This window comes from Eptatretus burgeri, chromosome 3 (genome assembly GCF_056783735.1).
Source record: "Eptatretus burgeri isolate ZD-2024b chromosome 3, Ebu_testis_v1, whole genome shotgun sequence".
NCBI classification, from domain to species: Eukaryota; Metazoa; Chordata; class Myxini; order Myxiniformes; family Myxinidae; genus Eptatretus; species Eptatretus burgeri.
This window is the reverse complement of record NC_140963.1, coordinates 113,256,106-113,282,644: the sequence shown is the minus strand read 5'-3', so window position 1 is coordinate 113,282,644 and position 26,539 is coordinate 113,256,106. Positions and strand designations below refer to the sequence as shown.

The 26,539-nt window shown below is 42.2% G+C and overlaps 1 protein-coding gene across 2 annotated transcripts in view; it reads left to right on the top strand.

The window, feature by feature from the left end:
• Nucleotides 1-26,539, top strand: part of PRMT3 (protein arginine methyltransferase 3) — a 146,397-nt gene that overhangs the window by 56,245 nt on the left and 63,613 nt on the right. For both annotated transcript variants that reach the window (XR_015056501.1, XM_085875163.1), the window contains exons 8-11: nt 9,742-9,807; nt 12,113-12,234; nt 25,878-25,977; nt 26,084-26,162. Coding sequence is in view for 1 of the 2 variants with exons in the window: in XM_085875163.1 (XP_085731289.1) it covers nt 9,742-9,807; nt 12,113-12,234; nt 25,878-25,977; nt 26,084-26,162 (367 nt within the window). In the remaining variant the exon portion in view is untranslated. The remainder of the gene's footprint in view (nt 1-9,741; nt 9,808-12,112; nt 12,235-25,877; nt 25,978-26,083; nt 26,163-26,539) is intronic.

Sequence of the window (26,539 nt, the reverse complement as noted above, 5' to 3'; positions counted from 1 at the left end):
ATCAATTTGTCCTTGTCACACACCCAACCTGTCCATACATTAACAATCGTACAAACATTATTGTATTCAAAATATACGTTTTTGAAAAAAATAACTTTTTCATTTGTTGATGTGACACTCAGTAGAGCACATGCGAAATCTGTGAAAATGACATTTCTGAGTCTGTATTTGAAGGACGTTGATTCAGTGCTGAGCAAAATGCCATGCTGGGTAATGTACATGTAATCTAAGAAAAGGTGTACATGATTTAATTTATTGTTCTATGATAACACATCTAACATGAATGTATGATAATACATTAAACCCTCCAGCAAGAAAGGTAAAAAGCGATTTTATATATATATATATATATACAGTGCTCCCTCGCTATATCGCGGTTCACTTTTCACGGCTTCACGACATCGCGGGTTTTATTTTAATTATTTAAAATTAAAATTTATTATTTTAATTATTTTTAAGTAGAATATACTAAAAATAACATTATAAAATAGTAAAAAACAAATTAAAGTTAAAAAATATATATATATATATATGTACATTATTAAAAGAATATTAAATCGAAATTTAAATAAAACTACGTAGTGGCATAGCGGGCTTGTACTAAAAACAAAGAGAGACGCTAGCGTATGGAAAACGGAAACCATCACCTGACGAAGCGCCTGATGAAGAGGCGCCTCCAGTAGAAGAGATTGAATGCTCTTCTTGGCTGTGCAGTACTACATTCATCTCATCATCGTCATCTTCATCGTCATCAGTACTGCACAGCTATCATCATCATCGTCATATCTTCATAGGTCAGTACCCATAATACGTTTTTTTTATATTTTATAGTACAATATAGTATTTAAAAAATTATTTTTGGTCTTCGGCTTTGCAGCCCCATGAAGTTGCATTTCCAATGAAAATTTTTTAATTTTTTTTTTTAATAACTGATTAAATGTGTGTGGGGAAAGTTAATAAGAGTGTGTGGATGCTGTATAATGGTTTAAAATGTGTTTAAATATATTTAAATAATTAAATAAATATGTGGTTTCAACTTCACGGATTTGCACCTATCGCGGGTGGGTCTGGAACGCATTAACCGCGATAGGTGAGGGAGCACTGTATATATATATATGTATGTATGTATGTATGTATGTATATATATATATATATATATATATATATATATATATATATATATATATATATATATATATATCTTCTTCCTCTTTCAGCTTGCTCCCGTTAGGGGTCGCCACAGCGGACCAACTGTCTCCATTTCGCTCTATCCTCCACATCTTCCATTGACACTCCAACCATCCGCATGTCCGCCCTCACCGCATCCATGAACCTCTTCTTTGGCCTTCCTCTTCTCCTCCTGCCTGGCGGCTCCATCTTCAACATCCTTCTCCCGATATACTCCATTTCCCTCCTGTGCACATGTCCAAACCATCTCAATCTCGCCTCTCTCACTTTGTCTCCAAACCGTCCTACCTGCGCTGTCCCTCTAATACACTCATTTCTTATCCTATCCATCCTCGTCACTCCCAACGAGAATCGCAGCATCTTTAACTCTGCCACCTCCAGCTCAGCTTCCTGTCTTTTTGTTAGCGCCACCGCCTCCAAACCATACAACATAGCTGGTCTCACTACCGTCTTGTATACTTTCCCCTTCACTCTTGCAGCTACCCTTCTGTCACAAATCACTCCTGCAACTCTTCTCCACCCACTCCATCCTGCCTGCACTCTCTTTTTCACTTCTCTCCCACACTCTCCGTTACTTTGGACAGTTGATCCCAAGTATTTAAACCAATCCACCTTCCCCACCTCAACTCCTTGCAACTGCACCATACCACCACCCTCCCTCTCATTTACGCACATGTACTCCGTCTTACTCCGACTGACTAACATTCCCCTTCTCTCCAGTGCGTACCTCCACCTCTCAAGGCTCGATTCAGCCTGCTCCCTACTCTCCCTACAGATCATGATGTCATCCGCGAACATCATGGTCCATGGAGACTCCAGTCTGATCTCATCCGTCAACCTGTCCATCACCATTGCAAACAGGAAAGGGCTCAGAGTTGATCCTTGGTGCAATCCCACTTTAACCTTCGTCCCAACATTCAGAGTTCCAACTCTCACCTCCACACTTCTACCCTTCCCCCTCTCCCACTGCCTCCGGACTCGCCTTCCCCGTCTCCTTCTCCTCCTTCGCTAAGCAGTAGCACAATTTCCACTGGTACCCTGCTGACCACCGGTACCGGTGGCGGTCGTTGGTAACCCGGGCCTCGACCGATCCGGTATGGAAATTCGTTTTGTTGTCCGCATAATGATTTGGCATAGGTTTTTACGCCGGATGCCCTTCCTGACGCAACCCTGGTCGCCTCTTACGACACACAGGGATATGGTACACCTATTCTAACCGGGGCATACACCGGGCCCAGTACAACTGGTGCTCATTTCGCCGACCTCGGAAGGATGGCAGGCTGAGTCAACCCCCTGGTGTTTTCGACTTGGTGTATATATATATATATATATATACATACATACATACACATATACACATTATATATATATATATATATATATATATATATATATATATATATATATATATATATATATATATATATATATATATATACATATATATATATATACACTATATATATATACATATATTAATTCAGTGTCCCAACGGGGCTTGAACTCAGGACCTCTTGGGTCCCAAGCCACTGCCCTTACCACTGCACCAACACCAGGCTTTATATATATATATATATATATATATATATATATATATATATATATATATATATATATATATATATATATATATATATATATATATATATATATATATATATATATATATATATATATATATATATATATATATATATATATATATATATATATATATATATATATATATATATATATATATATATATATATATATATATATATATATATATATATATATATATATATTGTCTTTAGCTCTCTTTCCCCCACTCGTGGAAGAGCATAGTTATGACTAGATGCCGAACATTAATTTTTTTTAATAAACCTAAACTGTTTATGAGTGGGTTTGTTTCGCACGCTTATGCATTTTGCAGTTGATGACACATTTGATGAGTTTGAGGATTGGAAGACTTCTCATTGGGTGATAGTTGATCGGATCTGATTTGTTCCATCTCTTTTGAGTATCACTCGGGACCATTTGCCCATCCTAACCTGTGCTTCACGTTATTTAGGTGGAGCTTCGCTATCAGAGCTCACCTTACACTTTGTTTTGCTGTTACCTACTTTGTTACCTGCATTCTCATGGTCAGTTCATTATGAAACGGAGACATTGTTTGGACCTCGTTTTTGACTCTTGAAATAAACTCAGCATATCGATAAGTGCACATTCCTCCGACTTCTTAACGATATTATGAGCTGTGAAAATTGCTGCCATTATTCTTCCAAAATGGGATTTGTTGTTGTTGTTGTTGTTGGTTTGTTTAGACATCTTAATTTGCAATTTCAATTAAATTTCAGAAAACACTAATTTCCATAGTTGCCAATATAAGTGCAGTAAAAGAAAAATATGAGTTATATTTCCAAAACTTGGTGAACTCAGAAGAATGCAATCAAAACAAGAAAAATAGCAAGTAGAGATTGCAGACCCTCACTCGGACTTGTTTTGTGTGGTGTATTTTGTGTGGTGTTTGTGTTCTGGTGTGTTACCTAATTAATAAGAGACATAATTAGAACTGCTGCTTTATAACTGCTGGCAGTGATGACTGGTTCAGCCATTTCAGAGAAGATTTTTGAAGGTTTAAAAAACCCCAAAAAACCTCAATATGGCTGCCAAATCACGTGACCGATGATGTCATCGAAATTTTTTCTGTGGACCATTTTATCCCTAGATGACCCTCAAAAGCTTTCATACTGATCGGATGTCGCATTCTACACATGCAATTATGATGTCATAACAAAGGCACCTATGATGTCATAAAAACAAATCACACTCATTCCCCATGAGGAAACGTGGCAGATAGCAAGTGCTCAATTTTTTCCTTGGTGCAGTTTCAGAGATACAGAGGTCCAAATTTTTTCCTTTTTTTTTCAACATGGCTGTCACATCACGTGATGGGGGGTTTATGGACATTGCCCCCAAACACTGGCGTCATAATTATCATGAAAATCATTCCACAGGAGTAGTCACACCAATGGTGAAAATTTCATCTCAATCTGACAAATGGTTTGGAGAGTTTTGTGAGTAGGTGAGTCTACCAGCAGACAGGCAATCATACAGGTTGCCACTGACAAACCAGACATAATCTGCCTAACAGAAACTTTCCTCTCCCAAGAAGTGTCTGACTCCCAAGTATCTCTCCCCGGTTACTCCCTCCTCCGGTATGACATACCTGAGCCTCGTCCTGGTGGAGGTGTTGCTCTCTTCATCAAAGACTATTCCTCACTCTCCAAGCACTGCTCTCACTCCCCCACACCCCCAGGAATACCTCTGGCTACGGCTTCCCCTCCACTCCCACCTCATGTTTACATGTGTACTGTACCGTCCACCTAACAGTGATGACTCCATCTTTACCTCAATATCCGAAAACATGGACCATCTTCTATCTTCTCATCCAAACTCTCTCTTCCTCTTATGTGGTGACTTCAATTGTCATCATGCCAGTTGGCTAGGTGTGGGTACCTCTCTCACCTGTCATGGCACTTCAGCAAAAGCTTTCTGCGACTCATTGGGACTGACTCAATCGGTCAACTTCCCGACCCGGATCTCAACCAATGGTACTCCATCTCTTCTGGATCTGATTTTGACAAATTTCCCTGACAATATCTGCTGCTCTTCCTTTCGCTCCATTCGGTTCTTCGGACCACGTCCTTGTCAAAGTGGACATCTCTCTGGCTGTTATCAGAGAACCACCTCACCGCTGTCGAGTCTGGCATTTCACTCAAGCCGACTGGCAAGGTCTCCAAGCAGCCATCAAACTTACAGACTGGTCTCCAATCACTACTTTCTCAAACATCAACTCATCCTGGGAATTCTTTCAAAGAAACTTGCTCTCCCTCATGCAAGATTTATCCCCTCTAGTCTTCAGTTGTCCAACCCTTCCACCCGCCCTTTGTTCACGGAAGCTTGTGGCGAGGCAGTTGTCCTTAAACAACTTGCCTTTTCCTCATGGAAAGCAAACCCAACTGAGGGTAATCTCAGTTCCTTCCATAGAGCTCGGAACAAGTGTGTATCTACCCTCAGGAGAGCCAGAAAACAACATCTTTCGAAGCTCAAGTATGAACTTTCAAACCTCTCTCCCTCCTCAAAATCCTGGTGGCATTTAATCAAATCTGTTTCTGGTGTATGTTCCCCCTCCATCCCCTCCCTTACCTCAAATGGCCACACTGCTGATACCGCACGTGAAAAAGCTGAATGCCTAAACTCAGTGTTTGCAGCTAAATCTTGTTTGCAAAACCCATCACTTTCTCTACCCACCTTACCCAGTCGCACCCAACTGTCCCTGGACTCTGTATCCTTTTCTCCTGACAAGGTGGAGAGCTTGCTTTCAAACCTCGACTCAGATTCTGCAACGGGTCCAGACGGCATCAGCCCACGTCTCCTCAAAGCCTGCTCTTCTGCTCTTGCCCACCCTCTCTCTGTTCTATTCACCCTCTCATTTGTTCAAGGTCATCTGCCATCTGCTTGGAAATCTGCAAACATCACTGCCCTGCATAAAAAGGTGCTAAAACAGATCCCTGCAACTACAGACCAATCAGCCTACTCCCAATCATCATCAAGGTTATGGAATCCATCATTGCTTCAGACATGAACTCCTTCCTCTTCTCCAATAGCTTGATTTCCGATCATCAATTTGGTTTCAGACCAGGTCACTCTACCATGGATATGCTGCTTCTGCTCTCCCATCAATGGATGGAGGTCCTCAATGCCAGACAGGAAATCCGAGCCGTATCCCTGGACATATCACGTGCTTTTGATACAGTCTGGCACCCTGCACTATTCACCAAACTCTCTTCCCATGGTATCCAAGGCCATCTACACTCATGGCTCGCAGACTTCCTCTCCTGTTGCAGTCAACGTGTGGCCCTAAATGGAGTTCTTTCATCCCCTCTTCCTGTCCAGGCTGGAGTTCCTCAAGGTAGCATTCTGGGCCCTGTTCTTTTTCTGGTTTTCATCAATGATCTCTCCGACTCTCTGGAAAATCCTCTGTATCTCTTTGCCGACGACTCCACCCTCTGCCGTACCATCGGTCATCCCTCAGACCGACAAGCAGCAGCTTCTTCGCTCACTGCAGATCTGGATAAAATCACAAACTGGTCCAACACGTGGAACATGTCTTTCAATCCGGACAAATCTCACACTCTCACGATGTCTCTTCGAAAGGACCGTTTAGAAAACCCCCCCATCCACTTTCTCAACAATCCTCTGGAAGAAGTCTTTTCTTTCAAGCTTCTGGGTCTCACGATCTGCTATGACCTTTCCTGGGAAAGTCACATTTCCAACCTCGCCTCAAAAGCCAGTCGCCGACTGGGAATCCTCCGTCGTGCAAAGTCCTTTCTCGGCCCTCCTGAGCTCCTGACCACTTGCAAAGCTTTTGTCCGTAGCCTGATGGAGTACTGCTCTCCCCTCTGGGCTGGTGCTCCTGCCTCCCACCTTTCTCGGCTTCACGCTGTCAAAACCAGGGCATTTGGGATCATCGGCATCTCCCACAATGAAGCTGAGTCTTTGGGCCTCTCACTCAATCACCGCAGGTTGGTCGGTGGTCTTTCTGTCTTCTACCGTCTCCTCTCCAGCCTTGCCCCCCCCCCCCTGCTCTCTCTGCGATTTGTCCCCACCACATTTCCACAGGGCGTCAAGGTCCACCAACAACCCCTTTCTGGTAAAACTACCAAAATCACGAATCACTGCTCACCTTCACTCTTTCATTCCTCTTTTTTCCTGCCTTTGGAATAAACTCCCTCACTCTATTCTTTCCCATTCTTCCCTCCAGGCTTTCAAAACAGCTGTTCACCACCACCTCTTATCATCCCCCATCCAAATCCACGATCTTTTCTACCCCCGATAATCCACCCAAGCCCACTTCCTTCAATACCCCTGCTTTCCTTCCTGAAAGTCCCTGTAATGTCCATCTTCTCTTCCCCATGTTCCCCATCCCATCCCCATCCCTCTCCCTTCCACAGATCTCCTAATGTGTCTGTTCCCCACTGTTTTGTCCCTCCCACTTCCGCCCCTCTTGTCTCATGCCCCCTTGCTGTGCGTTGTGTGTTAGCTCTCATACGAGCCTCCACAAGGTATACAAAAAAAAAAAGAAACGTTTGCGGAGAAAAACACGAAAGTTCTATGCAGACAAACAAACAAACAAACAAACAGACCCAAATGCAATACCCTCTCCTTCGGCGAGGGTAACGACGCATACAGAGGGAAATATGGAGGAATATTCAGAAGACGAGGCTTGTTTTGATTTGCATGTGGACTAACAATATAAATGACATGATAAATTCGACCAAAGCTCAGGAATGACAAATAATTAAGGAAAAAGTGGTTAAGAATAGGAAAACAAGAATAGGAAAACTGTGAAAAACAAGAATAAATACTTTTTTTTGTGTAAATGAATGGAATAGTATTAAGGTGAAGAGTTGTAAAAGTGAATAACAAATCGACGTGTAAGAATGGAAACTTTTAATAATAGAAGATCAAATTTTGTTTCTAAGAATTTTTTTTTTGAAAAAAAAAAAAAGTTGAATTGAAAAACTGAGATGACAGACTCGATATGTCTGAACCAGCCGAGCGTACACAGACTAATGTATAGTCCTGGATGTGAAGCACATGCGGTTCGTCAAGGAGCATGGACGGAGGAGGATGCCGTTTGCCTTATCAGTTTATCTATTTAATATCACTGAGTGTACAGGACAGGAGTATATATTAGTGCGTGTACGCTCGGATGACTACAGATAACAAAAAAAGTGTGTGACTTCAAATTCCATTGTGAAGTCATTTGCCAACATTTGCCAAGCTAGGACTTTTGTGACTTCATAAACTATGTGCAACTGTAAGTGCACATTTCTAATCGGTTGTATCTGAGAAAATGACATTTTTATAAGACTGAGCACATGCATCTCATGTTTGTTCCACAAAATAAAACTGCACGTTGTTGTTTTCTTATTTGAGCATGGAGTTGCAGTAAGTTCTAACCTTTTAAATGATGTGAAGATCACAAAATGTCCATAAACCATGGAAACTCGATCAACCGGAGATTTTATTTGAAAACTCAGAGGTCCAACGTTTCAACCACAGTGGTTTTGAGCTTGGATGAACCAGGATACATTCACCAAGCCTTGATCTCGTCTTCAAGGGAGATGGGATGGGATGGGGTGGGTGGTAGAGATTAAGCAAGTGACTGGAAGAATCCAGCATGATTCTGAAGAGGTAGGACAGGAGTAGTTGTTGTGTTGTCTCTGTTTATGTGGTATGCATAATGAGCATGTCAGCAAAAAGGCTGCGAGACCTGAAAAAGCTATGTTGTAGGTTTTGCCACGTTTTTGCCTTTATTTTCACCATTTTGTAATCTTCACATCAGTTGAATGTGACCTGTCCCAACTACACTTAATTCTTCTTGCATCCTAACCTTGTAACCCATTGGCTCTGTAAGACTTTGGACCAGGAAAGGCCATTTTCAACCCCATACATGGCTCTTGTCAGTATTTATCCACAACCTGAGGTACAGACGCATGTATGCAATATCTCTATTTCCCGTGAGGTCTTCGTACTGCCATCCAGCTGGACTTGAGATCCTGATTGCTGTGCTGTGATCATACAAACGCAGCAACCTATTCACTCAGCAAATTCCATTGTGAAATGCACTGCAGCTTCGGAGCTGTGTAGTTTATTTGCGTTATTATCACATGGCCTTTAAGTGTACGAACCATCAGAGGTGCTTGGAATACAAATCAGGGCATGCGATGTGTCCAGGCGCATCGAGTCATTTTGTGCCCTCTGGCTCGTCGTTACAGCATGAAATCCAAGTGCTCGATCGGATTTTCAAGGACGGTGTGAATGCCTCAAATTCCAGCTAGAAGGGGGATGTTGCCATTTTTTTGCACATACGGTTTAACCCAAACGCAAACTTCATTTATTGTAATATGAACAATAAGCGGCCACAGAACATCTGCTTTCAGGTGAACTTGTTCTAAAAGGCTGTTGCAAGCATTGTCAAGTGTCTGACCACAGGTTTCGTGTTAAAACTTCATCAAGCAGTCTGAAAACTATTTAAAACTGCAATCAATGTAATGCCCAATATTTGACCTTTTTAAGCTTTATTTTCACAGCAATTGGTGCCCCTTTGATTCCACCCCCATTTCATTGAAAGAATGATGAGCACTTGGTCACCCTAAGGAGCTAACAAAGCATTTGTATCATGGCACATCTTTGGTTTCTTTAATTTTGTCATTTCTGATGGATTCTTGATTACATCTGGCAGGAATACAGCCATTTGCCAACTGTCTGGATCCATGCTGATGGTCCTCAAAAGAAAGTCCTTTGACTCACTTCCTTGGTGAAAGTATGAGGGCCCACATAGGGCAGGCTAAGCTTGAGATTAATTTTTTGAATTTATTTGTAAACATGCTTGACGAACACAAATCACTCTGATGCTGCTTATTTGGAAATACCTGTTTCCTTGCTTTTCAAAGTGATATATTTTTATTTGATTCTTGGAACTATCTTTGTTTACTGCAGGACAGAGTGAGGACCCAAAGCTACCAAGATTTCATATATAAAAACGAACACCTTTTTAAGGATAAGGTGGGTAATAAGTTAATGTTTACATATAAAAGACTTCCATATTACACCTCTAAAATGTATTCAATAAAACCATGTTTCCACATAAAAAGTTGGTCTGCAGCAACAACCAAATTAAGCTTTTATTTATTTGGTACTAGCAGGGATGCCCCGCATTGTCGGGTCTCTCCTCCCACCCCTTCCCCTCCCTCTGGACTCCCCCTCCCCCTCCCCCAATTCCCCTGCCTCCCCTAGTTAGTGGAGGTTGGCTTTAAGGCTTTCCACTCTCTGGGGACATGTACGGTGTACGAATGCAAGTTATCTCCAAAGATGACTTGTAATCGTCTCTGCCACCACCACTGGGTGGCACTACACGATACTCATTTACTTTGAGAATTTTCATCGACATTCCCTCCCAAACCCCCGTGATTACAGATGAAACCAAGCAGCCCATGTTCACCATGTGGTCAAACTTGGTCCATGTGCCAAGTTTGGTTGCAATTGGCCCAGTAGTTTTGGCGTGATTGGTGTATCACGCACGCACACGCACACGCACACACACGCACACGTGCGCACACACACACACACACACACACACACACACACACACACACACACACACACCACACACACTACATTTATTAGATGGCTGCTGCTGATGGAACCAGCTTTTGTCCAAATTGTAAGATTCTATAATTTTACCAACTTTATTCTTTCCTTTGTCAGGGAAACATGCCATTTCACATTCTTCATTCCAAATACAGTACTATACGAGAGATGTTTGTCTGTCTGCATCATAATTTTTCTCAGAGATGGCTGAATGGATCTTCGTCAAACTTTCAGAGGTTCATCAGTGAGTGCCGTGGAGTATTTTATGCAAAAACAACTTTTTGAAAATAAAAAGGTTAAATTTTTTTTTTCGATTGAAAAAATAAAAACGCTTATAACCTTTGTCGCTAAGTGAAAGGTAATAAATGATCCCTGACCCCATTCTTTATTGGGTGTAGGGAAGTGTTTTATGCCCCCACAAAAGTAGAAAAAAACCAATTTGATTTCTTCAAAATGCCAACAGAATTAGGACAGCACCGGGCAATGCTGTGTATCCCTTCTAGTACCATATATACAGTATATACACAGCAGACTTGAATATAACTTTGGTTTATAATCTAATTGTATTACTCATTTTAAAAAAAATCGTTGAAAGTTTCATCCTCACACTCGATCTTCCACAATGAGGATTTGAATGCTTGCTGTTCCTGGTTGATGGAAAGATGGCTCGTTAAGAAAAAGCATGGGATAGGTCATCTATTTTTATTATCTTGCCAAAACGAAGTTTTTGCAAGATATGTTAGTCAGCTTGTATGGTTTTTTTTGTTTGTTTGTTTTTTTTGTTTGTCTGTAATCACGTATAAAAAATTCTGCAGAGCACAGTTATCATTGGAAATTTTTGTAACTTCGCATATCAGAGGCCTATAGAGGTCCCTTTCAGCACACAAAATTTTGAAGGTCAAGGTCACTTTGTCGCAAATCAGGGGAGTCGACGAAACCCTTATTTTTTGAGTAATTTTGATCGGATCGTCTTCAAACTTCATGGGAATATAGTTCATGGTCTGGTGCTCAGCTGATTAATTTTTGGTGGTGATTGGCCTTGACCTTCATGTGCTTTTTTTTTTTTTGTCTGTAATCTCGTATAAATAACTCTGCAGAGCACAGTTATTGGAAATTTTTGTAACTTCACATATCAGAGGCCTATAGAGGTCCCTTTCAGCGCATAAAATTTTGAAGGTCAAGGTCAAAGGTCAAGGTCACTTTGTCGCAAATCAGGGGAGTCGACAAAATCCTTATTTTTTGAGTAATTTTAATCTAATCGTCTCCAAACTTTATGGGAATGTAGTATATGGTTTGGCGCTCAGCTGATTAGTTTTTGGTGGCAATTGGCCTTGACCTTCATGGTTAGTGCCTGAGGTCAAACATATTTGACCCCAAGGTCAAATTTTCAAGTTTTAGGAACCATATCATGTAGTACCTCAAATTGAACACCTCGATGAGTGCTTTCTAGATATGTCAAGCTTGAGACATTATGACGTCATTTGGTGACGTTATGAGGCAAACACATATTTTTCATGGTTACTCTGTAGAACGATTCTCATCGGAATCTCTCGGAGGCAGATATTCCTCAAGGAGTCACTCCTGGTGGATAGCAGCTCTGTTCACCTCAGTGTGACCTTAAAGAAGTCACACGTGGTCACCTTTTGGCAAGATACGGGTCACCCTGCGGGTGACATTGGTTTATTTTTATTTTTGTTATGATGATGCAATTATTGTTCAGGTCGTATTGGATGTGGGCTGTGGCTCTGGAATCCTATCGCTATTTGCTGCCCAGGCTGGAGCACGCCACGTATTTGCAGTTGAGCAGGCAGACGTCGTCCACTGGACTCGAGAGACCGTCAGGTGAGGAAAACAAAGTCTGTGCAGTGAACCATTGCAACGACAAGTTGGGTTAGATTTGTGAGAAGTTTGCCATAATTGAAACCTAACTATGTCATGTATTCTTTTGATATTTACTCGATTTCCTGCTAAGAGTCCCCCGTAATCTTTCGGTGCTATGCTATATGGTAGTCACGAAGCCCAAAAATTGTTTCGCTATTGTCATTTGGAGCTTTCTGGTTTGGCCTTCAAGAGAGCTGCCAGCCATCATAGTTGCCAACATCATGCTTGTTTGTAATAAGGGTATAAGGACTGATCCCCTTGACTACAGGCACTTCATTCTGCTTTCCATCATAAAGAAAATTATGCAATCTGTCATTAAAGGCATGAATTTTTCTTTTTTTTCCCCCAAACGTTTTTACTTGGGATTGCCTGTTAGGTTTCCTTGTTGGCCACTCCACCTTAGATTGTGCTTATTCTGCTGTATTTAACCAATCGATGGAAGCCTTGAACTTCAAACGAGAGGTCAAAGCCATTCTTTCGACATGAGATTTTGAAACCATTTCCCACCAATTGCTGCTCTCCAAGCTGTCCTCCAATGGCATTAAGGATCCTTTCTTCTTGTGTACCTAACCCCTCCAAACCTATCCACCAATGGTTCATTCATATGACATATTTATCAAAACTGAGACCAAAGTTAAAATAAATAATTTTCATGACATATCAACCATTCGATAAATTACAGCAATTCTGCAAATCCTACAGAAAGAAGATGGTTGAAGATAATATAATGTTTTTTCCCGTAGTTCAAGATTGTCGAAATATATGAATCCACTCCAGAGTGTTTTGTATTAGGCCGCTCTTATTAGCTGGTAAATGTTACACACTACATAATTTATTTGGTCCAGGATCTTGTCGTTCCTCACCTGGTCCCTGGATAAATTTTGGCTTGTAATACGCAGATCAGAGCGTTACAGCACAGTAGACATGAAATCCATCATTGCTGCCAATGTCAGGTCTTTCCTGTTTTCAAACCGTGTGATTTCTGACCATGAGTTTGGATTCCATCCCAGTCACTCAACTTTGGATTTGCTGCAGCTCCATTCTCAGCAATGGTTAGAAGGCCCTACCTTCACCCCTTTTGTTTGATGCTTCTCCCATCTGTGGAACTGCTTTCCAGATGCTGTACTATTCCACTCTTCCCTCCAGGGCTTCAAGCAGGTGGTGCACTGCCATTTCAATGTCATCCTCCATTTTTACGAGCATTCTCAATTATCCTCATTGATACTTCCTCACCCAACCTTCTTACTTGCAGGTTGCTATTTCTTTCCCTTTTTTTTCTTTCTTCTCCATAATTTGTTCCCTTGTGTCCCAGAATTGTCCTGCTGTCACTTCAATGGGATAACCCCTGCGAATAGTGGGTGTTTCCAGTTTCTTTGCCTCTTGTCTGCTCCATTTGTTCCATCCGCATGGTGTAATAAAATGTGCAGCTCTTAACAGCTGGAGATTACACAAGGTAAGGCTTTCACACAACTTGAACCATTTATAAGCCTCTGTAATATCATCAGCCTCGAGAGCATAATTTGTAGGATTTCAAACTGATGTCACTTTCTCAGGAAGGCTTGCCCTTGAAAGACAGTGTCACTTGCTGAATGTCATCCCATGTCTTGCTTGTTCATGAAAACGTATTTCAAATATCCCTTGCATTTTTTTGTTGTTGTTGTTGTTGTTGTTCAGCATGGTTTTTGTTTTTTTGAAAACATTTTTAACATAGCATGGAACAAAGGGGACGAAAGCACAGAAAGAGCAGAAGGTGCAAGACCAGAAAGGACACAGTAGAACACAGATACATACCATTAACCTCTTTCTGATGGGAAAGTGAGAGGCCGATAGTCTTTGCTTCATTATAGGAGATTCCAATGATTGTGAATGCCTTGGGTTCCATGGTATCTGGCTGAGCAAGGTGAAAGGCAGGAGTGCCAGCCCAGAAGGGAGAGCAGTACTCAATCCAGCTGTAGATGGAGGCCTTGTAGGTGGATAGTAGTTCAGGTCTGCCAAGGAAGGACTTTGTACAATGGAGGATGCTCATTTGGTGACTGGCTTTGGAGGCAAACTTTGAAATGTGGTTTGCCTAAGAATGATAATGGCTGATGGTGAGACCCAGGAGTTTGAGTGAATGAACTTCCTCAAGAGGATTGTTGAGAAAGTGGATGGGACGGTTTGTCATACGGTCGTTACTGAGGATGAGAGTGTGACAGTTGTCAGGATTGAAAGACATATTCCAAGTATTTGACTAATGTGATTTTGTCAAGGTCCAAAAAGGGAAGAGGTTGCTGCTTGCCTATCTGAAGGATGAGTGATGGTCCAGCAGAGGGTGAAATCATCAGCAAATGGATAATGGGTATTTTCCAGAGTCAGAGGGATCAATGATGAAGATTAGGAATGGAATTGAGCCCAGAACGTTGCCTTGGGGCACTCCGACCTTAACAGGGAGAGATTAAAGGAATCCGTTGAGCCATACGTTGGCATCGACAGTAGAGGTATTCAGTCAGCCATCCATGTTGGGAGGGCCTCCATCCATTGTTGGGAGAGTTGAAGCAGCATGTCCAAGGGAGAGTGACACGGTCTGAATCTGAATTGGTGATCTGAATTCAGGCTGTTGAAGAAAAAGAATGATTTCATATTGTTGTGGTTGACGAAATTCACAAACCACCATTCAGGTCCCTTAGGTGAGATATCTCTGTAAGTATATGTGTAGTTAGGCCCAAACCCGTTGTTTAGAGGGAATAAATGTCATTCATGCGGGCTGCGACCCTTCTAGATAGCCGTTTTTCTTTTACTATCTTTATTTTGGACCAGCCGCCATTACTACCACCACCAACCACGTCTCAACAGCCATCACACAACAACCACCAACCGTAACGCCGCTTCACAACAACAGCCACGACCTTTACCGTCACAACTCGCCCTCGCAACCATCGCATCACCACTATTCCCGCGCCACTTGTGGGCACCGATACTGGACTCGTGCAGGGCGCGCACCGAGCAGCGGGTGCAAAGGCGCCGGCCTTTCCGAAGAAAACGGATCAAAAACGACTCACGCCCACTTCTGTTCCGTCCTATCGGCGAGCGTGGGGCGATTTGGCCCCGCCTCCAGGTACGTTGGAGTGTGGTCGCTATATGCAAATTCATGGATCAAAAAGCATTCACGCCCACTTTTCCTCGGTCCAATGGGGAGCCAGTTAGAGGTGAAGGGTCGGAGGTAAAGGGTCGAAGGTGAAGGAGCGAGGCCACGGGGCATATAAGGGGCTGCGCTCGCCAAACAGTTCAGTACGGAGGGGAGAGAGTGAAGAGTTCGGAGCCAGTGAAGAGTTGGGACGAGTCAAGAGAGGAGACGGAGAGGGCGGTTGGACGGAGCTGTGGAGAGGTGGCGGCGGCGAAGGCGGTCGAGGGGGTGCTCGTGTCGGAGTCGGGGAGCTGCGGAGAGAGAGGCCGGCGGCGCGACCGAGGTCGTGGTGGAGACGCTCGTCGCGGGACCCGAGAAAGGGAGATATCCACCCCCCCCCGAGCATCAACAACCCCCTCCTGTTTCCCCCCGTGCTGAGATAGTGCGAGAAGGGGGCCCCGTCCCCACCCCATACCAGGCAGTCCCAGCGAGGCCCGCGGAGTCGGGGCGCCAGCGCCATTTCACGGCTCATCACCAGACGGGTAGGCCCGACGCGGTCTCGGCCCCAGGCCCGCCTCATCCTTGAGGGTGGTCCTTTTCTTTTGCTTTGGGTATATGTGTTGTCGGCGCCGTCTGTGAAGTAAAACTGCATAAGTGTTGCCGTGTGCTCGCGTAGTCGGTAATAGATCTGCATTGTGTTTCTCTTTTATATTTGCTTTTTGTGTAATATTGTGTTTCTTCTTCTTTTACATTTGCTTTTGGTGTAATTGTATATGTGTGCTTTCCGTTCATCGTGAAATAAATGTGCTTTATGTTGAACTGTTTTCCCGCTTCGCTTCGTCTTTTCCTCTATTGAATCTCCATCTTACTTCACGTAAAGGGTTGGTCGTGGGCTAAAACGCCCGATAATTAATCGAACCGTCGAGGCCGATGATAACACCGCTCGGTTATCCCGATAGTACGGAACGGGTCGCTTAAAGTGGCCCATGTCCGAAGTCGACCTGCGGCGAGGTGCGATCGCCCGGTCTACCCTCCGTGTGGGTACTTAGGTAGGTCGAATTTGGCGAACAACCCTATCCCACGCGGGGGGCCGATTGGCACGATCGTGGTGAGGCCGAAAGGTCCACCCGTGACTAGTTCCCGGCGTTAGTCCGAGAGGGTCACGACTGGATTGTCCGTCCGGTGGGCGACGTGCCGCGATTCGAGTTACGTGGCCGTTTGCACGCCGGCGGGCGCGAATCCGCAACAATATCAATTGAGATGATGGATTCCATGACTTTGCTGGTGATTGTAAGTATGCTGATAGGTCTGTAGTGAAAGGCATGAGTGTTTGCAAAAAATTTTTTTATGTAATGCAGTGATGGCTGACTTCCAAGCAAATGGAAGATGATTGAGGGCAAATGATTGGGTGAAAGTGCAGAGAGGGGATGTGCAAGAGGAGCAGATCAGGATTTTGACATGTGATCTGATGCTGTCCAATTCAGTTGCAGAATTAAAGTCGAGGGTTGCCAGAAAATTCTCCACTTTCTCAGGTGCAAAAGGTAGAGTCCATGAGCAGTTGGGTGCGACTGTGTCGGGTGGGTGCAGAGATTGAGGGGTTGGGAACACACAATTTGGAAGCAAAGAAAGAATTGAGGCTTTCGGCCTTCTCACGAGCAGAGTCGGCTGTGGTGCCATTTTAAAAGCGGGAAGGGATGGAGTGGGGTCATGTTCCAGAGACAGACTTACCAAGCTGCCACCAGGTTTTTGGAGGAGGGAGAGAAGTTTGAAAGTTGAAGAATGCTGTGTATAAAGGTTTCTTATTCTGGTAGTCCAGGGAATCTAGTTCTTTTTTCACTCAACTTAAAACAAATTGCAACAACTTGCCACCAAAAAAAAAACAATTTGCCCAATATGGCCACCAAATATCAATATTTTACCATATCTTTGTTCTGATGGCATATTTAAGTGATTCATTATTCTAGAATGAGGTTTTTGAACACAAGGATGCATTTTGAATACTTTAAAACTTGATTGGATGAATAGCTCATTTGCATAAATCCAATATGGCTACCAAATATCAATATCTCACCATATCTTTGCTCTCAGGTGACATGTCTTGCTTGAGAATTATAAACAACACTTGCATTCTGCTTCTAGATATTTTAGATGATGGAAAACACAAGACATCTGCTCAAGCATGCTGAAATTATTTCCAATGCATGTAATATTGCATCTTCCTCCTGTTATTGTTATCAATGTCAGGTCAGGTATGGGAGCTTGCAACAGAGCAGCATGCTGCTGTGTCCAATACCCGCCAGTACTCCAGGGGCCTCTGTCTGGCCATCCCCCAAGTAGATACCTAGCCCATCCCCATCTCCTTGAGATTCCGATCAATCTGCTGGAACAATGAGGCACACGGTTGGCCCGTTTGCCTCCTCCACCCACAAGGCTTCCTTCCTGAGAGAATCTGGTGAGCAGAATCAGCATCAGGGAAACAAGCCACATGTTCACAGAGCTGCAGGTGATGCTCACAGACTATATACAGGTATCAAATTACATCTGAGTCTCTCTCAGCAAATGCTCGTTGGACACAATGTCTGACTAGTGATCGCCAAAGATTCTCCAAAGAGACCAGGTACCGAAGGAATTAAGTCACTGTCTCAGATCCTTGGTCAGAGTCCAAGTCTCATATCTGTAGAGCAAGACTGGAAGCACCGAGGACTTCAAGAATTAGACCTTCGTCCTTCTGCATAGGTACCGACAGCGCCACACCACATGATCCAGTGAATCCATGACTCCCCAAGCCCGACCCAGATGTCCATTGACCTCTGGTGCACAACATGTGGAGATATGAATATCACTTCTAAGGTAAATGAATCCCTCTGTGACCTCAACATCTTCACCACAAATGGGTACAGACAAGATAGCAGCATCCCAGATGTTAGTGAAAGCCTGGTCTTAGTTTTAACCAAGGAAACTCACAATCCCAGTGGCTCTGACTCCTCAATCAGCACCTCGATGGCCCCCATAAGGATATCCAGTGCCTCCGCAAAGATGATTGCATCATCTGAAAAATCAAGGTCAGAGATTTTGACATTCCCAAACGATGCACCACAGCTTGATATCTCTGACATCCTCCCCAGATTCCAATCAATACAAGTGCTCAAAAGTGTGGGGGCCAGTACTCACCCTGCCAAATTCCCGTGACAACTGGAAATAAGTCGGAGATGGTAACACCACATCTCACAGATCACAGCACTCTCAGTACCAGAGTAAAGTTCAGAAATCAAATTAATCAGTTTTGGTGATACCCCACGAAGACTGAGAATCCTCCAGAGGGCATTCCGATTCAGTGAATCAAATGCTTTGTGGAGATCAACGTAGGCTGTGAGCAGCCCCTGCTGAAACTCTTGTCTGCGTTCAGTGAGGACCCGAAGAGCAAGGATATGGTCAATTGTTGACCTCTTTGGTAGAAAGCCAGACTGCTTTGGGTGTTTGTGATCAAGCAGATGGTGGCGAACCCTATCAAGAATTATTCGAGCAAAGACCTTGTCCGGCACTGAGAGCAGCGTTACCCCTCGGTAGCTGTTGCGGTCCTAGCGATCACCCTTCCCTTTCCAGAGAGGGACAATAATGCCCCTCTTTCAGTCTGTTGCGATGATGCCTGTGCTCCAAACAGAGCAAAGAACTGCATGCAATGACACGGCTATAGCATTTCCACCAGCGTTGAGAAGTTCAGCTCATGCTCAGTTGCTGCAGGCTGTCCGGGAAACTTGGGCCAAGCATATGCGGCCTTGCTCGGCTGGTGAGTGTGGAGAAGCACCCTTTTTTGGTGAAAATAGTGAATTGTGGAAAGATTGGCATGGGTAATCGAGGGTTAGACGTAAAATCGAGGGGGAGTTTTGTGAAGCCATGGTGGACACTGGAGCCATTGACACCATTATTAGTCCTCTAATGTTAGACCAAAGTGTTGGAGACTGGGATCAAATTTGTAGGTTAGAAGCACACAGCCTTCAACCGGCCACAGCAGTACTGACGCCAATCATGGGCCATGGCATCGTTAGGGTAGAGTTGGGCAACATTGCATAAATCCAATATGGCTACCAAATATCAATATCTCACCATATCTTTGCTCTCAGGTGACATATCTTGCCTGAGAAATATAAACAGCACTTGCATTCTGCTTCTAGATATTTTAGATGATGGAAAACATAAAACATCTGCTCAAGCATGCTGAAGTTATTTCCATTGCATGTAATATTGCATGTTATTGCATATTATTCAGTTGAGCTGAATGGGGGCATTTGGGAGAATCAGGGTTTATTCTAATGTGCAGTTGTACCCCTTTTGTGCAGTTGTAAATTCAAAATGTGCAGTTGTCAATTTGTTCTTTGTTTGAATTTGCATGGCTCGGGTGTCATAAACTAGGAAGGAACCACAATAGACGTCACTGATAGTCTGATAGCTGACCAAAACTTTTTTTTTAATTAACCTTACAATATACTGCAATCATACATATTACATAAATCATAATATATGACATAGACTACCACATTTCACATTACAAATTATATCTTAAACAGTGAGGATTATCAAACGTATTAACAGTAGATGTGAAACCACAAGTGGTTGCTCATAGTCACACAAAGAACAAAATCATAAACCTGAGCCTGAGGTTGACTATGACTAACATTAGAACCAAGTTTCAGGTAAGTCCAACTCGCTAGCTGTCTTTGGCATGAGTAAGATTAAACAAAATCTGTAGAACTTAACGAAAATGAACATTTGAACCTGTCCAAGTAAGCAAAACTGTAAGAAGTTAGAATTTCTTGACCTTCTTCTTAGGTGATACCTCCACCTCGTCAGGCTCGTCATCCTCTACTTTGTGTTCTGCTTCTGTGAAAACTCCCTTGAAGTGGACTTGAAACTTTGCTTTGTCATGACTTTTGTTTCTGCGTGCCTTTGATGACAGCCAAATCATAACCGCCTCCCTTGGATCAAATGCTTCTAATGGTGGCATGTTGTAATGTATGTACAAATACAGATTTTCCGTCTCCACTGACATTCTTGATCTTTCACATGTTTTCAGAGCATTGCTGCTACTTATAAGACGCTCAACATCTGCTGAATGAGGCTTGGCAGCCACAACTCTGCTTAATGCCTTCACCAGATTTGGAAACAGTTCTTTAGACACCAGATACTTGACCAGCTTGTTGAGAGTTAAGTCTCTTCCTTGTCCAGAAGACACAAGATCTTGGTATTCCATACCGAGTTCCTCAAGGTCCAAATCTGGACATATCAGCTGATGAACAGCCTTGATGTCAGCATCTTGTAGCTTCAAGAAGGGCACCAGTACCTCCATCATGTGCTTGTCAATGTCACTGTCAAACCGCTGTACCAGGAACTCTGACAGGATTGCACAAGCTCGTTTTGTATGGCTGCATTGTCCCTTTTGCCACTAACAAAAAGGTGGTGGTCTTTGCTTCGGCGTCCTCTTTCCTCACCTGTAAACACATAATTACATATATATTTAGATAAGATTGGTTGTAATCGTTCATCTCCCATTAAAATTAAAAATTGATTGGAATCTGAGATATTACATTCCATTAGAAAGTGAATTTCATCTTCAACTTTCCCGCTATTGTACAGAGCGCATTTTCTATCACACAGTGCAGTTTTTGGTTTATTAAAACGGCCGGTGTCCGCAGCAAGCGGTAAACATCCTGATCGGAATTTAAAAAGAATACGTTGGTGGTCACCCTCCTCTGGGTAGGGTAATAGCAGGTAATTTCCCCTTTGGCGCATACCTTTTCACAACATGAGACTCCTTCATACAAGGATCACAGTAAACTAAGTGTCTCCCATGTCTGTGAAGGTGGACAAAACATCCTTGATCACTGTTGGTTGTAGATGGATTTGAGTTATCTGCTGGAGGGTCATTTGTGTTTTCACTACCTTCAGAAGTACTTCTTTCCAATTCGTATTCTCTTGATTCATCATCTACACTTTCTGTATCTGCCTCAGACTGTTTGTCTTCATCTGCAGCTGTTGATGTACCTGGCATGGTATCATCATCCTCACCAGGTTTGGATGCTACACCACCAGCTGGACTAAACCATTTCCTGATATCCATTCTGAGTTCTGACTGATGACCATGCCTGTCAAAAAAGAATTATATAAATTACCTCACATATACTAAAAACAGTATCTATTTGTTTATTTATTAACTTACTTATTTATTTAGTTTTCAGTCTATTTGTATATGTGTGTATATATATATATATATATATATATATATATAGTCTGAAAAGACACGTTACAATAGGTATGGGTGACTGGTATATTTTGGTTTGCGGATATGTATCACATGACGATGATTCATACCAAGAGTTACAGTAGCCCACTCTTAAATATGTGTGTAATTAATTAGATATCGTTTTCTTGAAAAATCGCCAAATATAGCAGATTGACAGATGAAACTGGTCAAGACACCCCTCAGAATGCACCACAGAGCATCTAGAAATCAATAACTTTCTGGGGGAGACCCCCCAGAGCCACTCGGCGGGAGGGGATACCCCTCCCACATCCTCCCGTGCTCTGCACGCCTTGCCCCTGCGGGCCTCGGCACTGCTATGCGCCACGACGGCTCAGCTGTCGTACTCGGCTACTTCACAGCCTCCATTTTTTCCCGCCCCTGCCTCGCATCAGAGTTTGTGCAGTTGTAAATTTTCCTTAGAATAAACCCTGGGGAGAGTCGGTGAGGCAAGTCGAGGCCTGAGGAGAACGAGGCTTTTGGGGGAATTGAACGAGTTCTGAGGAGATCGTCCTGCTTGCCTGCTTTTGTGCACAGTCTGTTCGTCGATCTGCCCATGTGCTTCATCTCTTCATTGTCCTGGTCATCGGGTGCTCGCCTCATTGCCCTGGTCTTTGTTTCCTCATCATCCTCTCATCGCCTGCTTGTCCCCGCTACCACCAGAGCCGAGTCCCCCAGTTTTTGTCCCTTCCCCTGTCAGTTACTGAGTCGGGTGTGTGGTGCCTTAGATTTCTTCAGATTCATTTTTGTTTTCATTGTACATAATTATTGTACACCACTCCTTCCCAATTCCATATCCAGGCGATGCATGACGTCATCGCCAGGCGATGAAGGAAGGGAGTACTCAGTTTTTACTCCGTTTGTTTGTTTGTTTGATATCTCAAGGTGATATCTCAGCCATTCTTTGAGCTAGGAAGCTGAAATTTGGAGACAAAAGTGAAGATTTGCTTTGACAAAAATGGTATTTTTTTCGATTAATCAATAAACTGATTAATTACTTAATTATTATCAATTTATTAATTACTTATTTATTTTATTTCTCATCTGGGCAATATCTCAGGCACCTTTTGAGCAAGGAAACTGATTATTGGACACGACAGTGTACTAGAGATTTGGCTAGAAGGGGTATTTTTGATTCAGTGATTAATCAATTCATCGATTAATTATTCAGTTTTTTTGATGAATTGCTTAATTTTCAAAAAGTTACTGATTCGGATGAAACAGTTTTGGTTGAGGGATGCTATTCAGTAATTGATTGAGAAATTAATTATTTTACGATTATTATTTATTTATTTTAATTATTCAATGAATCAATTAATCAATCAATTATTGTGCACTGCTCACTCCCAATCCAGTCTCCTTGTGCTGCATAGCGACATCGCTGGGCGCCAAAGGTGCCCCTGCAATGTCGCGTGCTCAGGATTTGTTATTTATTTCTTTGGCATGGGGGCGGTGTACTTTATACCTCTGCTTGTTTATGATCGATTCGGTATTCCCATTTTCTTCCCTATCCCAACCTGCCCTCGTCTCCTCGCAATCACCATTCCCTTGGTTGCTTCTGGCTCGGGAATTATCCCGTTTGTTTTAAAAAGGGCAAAGTTTCTCGTGTTTCTCCTTACAACCCATGTGCACGTTGTCCGCCATCAGTTCGGAACGTCGTGGGACTTTAAACTCTCGCTGCGAGGATCGGGGCGTAAGTTGAGCCGTCGACGCAACATTATGTTTGGAGACAGATGCTCATCTTCCTGTTGGATTTGTAAACAGTTAAGATGCTCATTTTCCTGTTATGCTTCTTTCGCTTGAGTGAGGAATTGGTGCAGGTGTGCATGCATTCACACGTGTTGATGTGTATGCTCGTTGTGCCCGTGTGTGCCACTGCTGCACTGAACCTTAACCTTAAACCTCTATGACAATAGCAGTGCACACTTGGCATTTACTTAGTTACTCCTATGTTTTGAGTTGGGTTTTCTGTTTGCAATTATCTGATATGCTTCAGGTCAAACAAAGATGCTTACAAGGATTTTTTTTTGTGTGGAATCAATATAAATCCGCACTTTACAAAATGCCAAGTCAGACTTGTGTTTTTGCTGGTGGAAAGCACTTTTTGTTTTTCTTTAAACCTTTATACTTTGCATGAAACTTGCTGTTATTTCCATTACATTGAGCATGCAGGCAGAGTGAGCCTTGATACTCATCAAAATGTACTGGGTGTGTCATGGTGGTGGTTGTCATCACAATTAATTTAGTTTACCGATAAGGCCTTAGTTATTTTATAACTTGGTTTACGCAGTTCTTCAGCTAAAATGTAGGGTCGGTAGGTCAAATATAAATATAATTTCCATTTTTAGAAATTATATATTTTTATGATTTTTTTTTGGATGTTCCAAGGAAAAGACAAGGGTAGGTGGGGGGAAAATAAATATAAATCCCGGACCAGGAGGATCTAAGAAAACATTGAAGATGGAAAACCATTCAAATGCAGGATGCCCATGTTCACTGTATCATCTGATGTGAAAAAACAATAAAGAGGGATTAAAACTTGTTTTTACAATATAGTCTGGCATGTTTTTCTCATAGAAACCTGTTGGACCATCAAACAAATGGAAACAATGCTGAGAAAATTACTGTCCAAGTCATAAATGTGTGTGTGCACACCAGTGCATAGTGCTGGATATTATTTTTAAAAAAGGTGCCTACTCGGAGTCAACACGCTCAAAACGGTCAATCAGAGCCATAACCAGCTCTTACTTTTCAGTCGGCATCTGATCGTACCGTCTCCCCATCCCCATGAGCACATCAAAGGCTGATTTCTGGTCCGTTGAAGGCGGAATATCAGCATCTCGCAGGGAAACTTTGACGTACTTGGCACCGAAATCTTTCAATACGAACAGCGGTGTACAACTTTCGATGGAAACAAAATCGGCACGATTGAGAGTAGCCTGCGAATCATCCCTGCTGCTGCACTGAATTGATGCAATCGTTTGGCCAGAATATTCGTCATCAAGATGTTGCGTGATTAAATCACCAATACAGTTATATACATGTGTAACTCGAATTTATACCGCTGACATACTTCTTAACAATCACTTTCGCCCCAGAAACCACAGTCAATCTGAACCACGCTGGCCACTCCTCAGACGCCATGACCGAAGACGACTGCGCAGTTCTACTGCGCAGTTTGGTTAAAGGTGACTTGGCATTTTGGTGCGTGCGCACGGAATTATATTTTGAAAATAAATGCCGACATTTACATTTCGGGTTTTTAAACTTTTGCACCTTCGGCCGAAAATGTATAAATATAAAAGGCAAAGAATGTGTTTTATATTTATATTTCATTTCGGCAAATATACCGTCAGCGGATCCGTAAACCAAGTTATAAAATAACTAAGGCCTAAACAAGGAGAAAAAGACATAAAATATCATCGCCCCCATGGTTTTAGTAATTTTGCTGTATGGAGTTAAAGGGCTCGCCCATATATTTACAAGATATATATGTATGTGCAACTGACTTGAGTGGTCATGTGACATGTGACATTTGCCAAGTTTGAATAAAATTGGATCATGCATGTCTGAGAAGTGTTTGCGGATGTGTTCAACACCCGTTTTTTGGGGGGAGGGTTTTTTTATTCACAACTAAAATGGCCGCCAGTCTACCAGTTGGCCATCTTTTATCAGATTGCAAAATAAAGTGAGGTGCATGTGTATTATATGCCATCATGGACTGTGTTTTGCAAGGTTTGAACAAAATTGGACCATGCATGTTCAGGAAATGGTTGGGTACATGATTAAGTAACAAAATAGCCACTAGTTGGCCATTTTGGACCTGATCTAGAAACAAAACGACGTGCATATGTAAGCCATCATTCATTATCTGTGTGCCAAGTTTGAACAACATCCGTAAATGCATGTCCGAGAAATTGTTGAGGACGTGTTCAACATCGGGTTTTTTTACAACTAAAATGGCCGCTAGTCAGCCATCTTCGCTCGTGTCGTGAAACAAAATGATGTGCTAATGTATACCATCATGTTTTGTCTTTGTGCCAAGTACGAATAAAATTGGTCATACATGTCCAAGATATGGTTGCGGGCACGCACACATGGGCACGAAAATCGAGACCAAATCCATAAACCTCCGTTTCGGACTAAGTCCAACGGGGACTTATAAAAGTTCTGTTTCTAATTACCAACTTGGTATTGTTTTCGCAGAGAGAATGGCTTTGAGGATAAGATAACAATCATTCATGGACGGATCGAGGATGTTGATCTTCCAATGGACAAAGTGGATCTCATTGTTTCTGAGTGGATGGTCAGAATATATATTTTTTAATTTCTATCCGTATTTTGTCATTTGAGGTTTATATGCATTTCTATAAACTCAGCATTGTTTTTGTTTTTGTTGTTTCCCTATCCAGGGGTACTTTTTGCTTTTTGAATCCATGTTGGATTCTGTGTTCACAGCCCGAGATTGTTGGCTGAAGCCTGGTGGTGCTGGTAAGGCCTACAGTTTGTATTGTCCACAAGATGGCAGATGAGACTGATATATATGTATATATATATATATATATATATATATATATATATATATATATATGTATATGTATATATATATATATATATATATATATATGTATATGTATATGTATATATATATATATATATGTATATGTATATATATATATATGTATATATATATATATATATATATATATATATGTATATATATATATATATATATATATATATATATATATATATATATATGTATATGTATATATATATATATATATATATATATATATATATATGTATATGTATATGTATATATATATGTATATATATATATATATATATATATATATATATATATG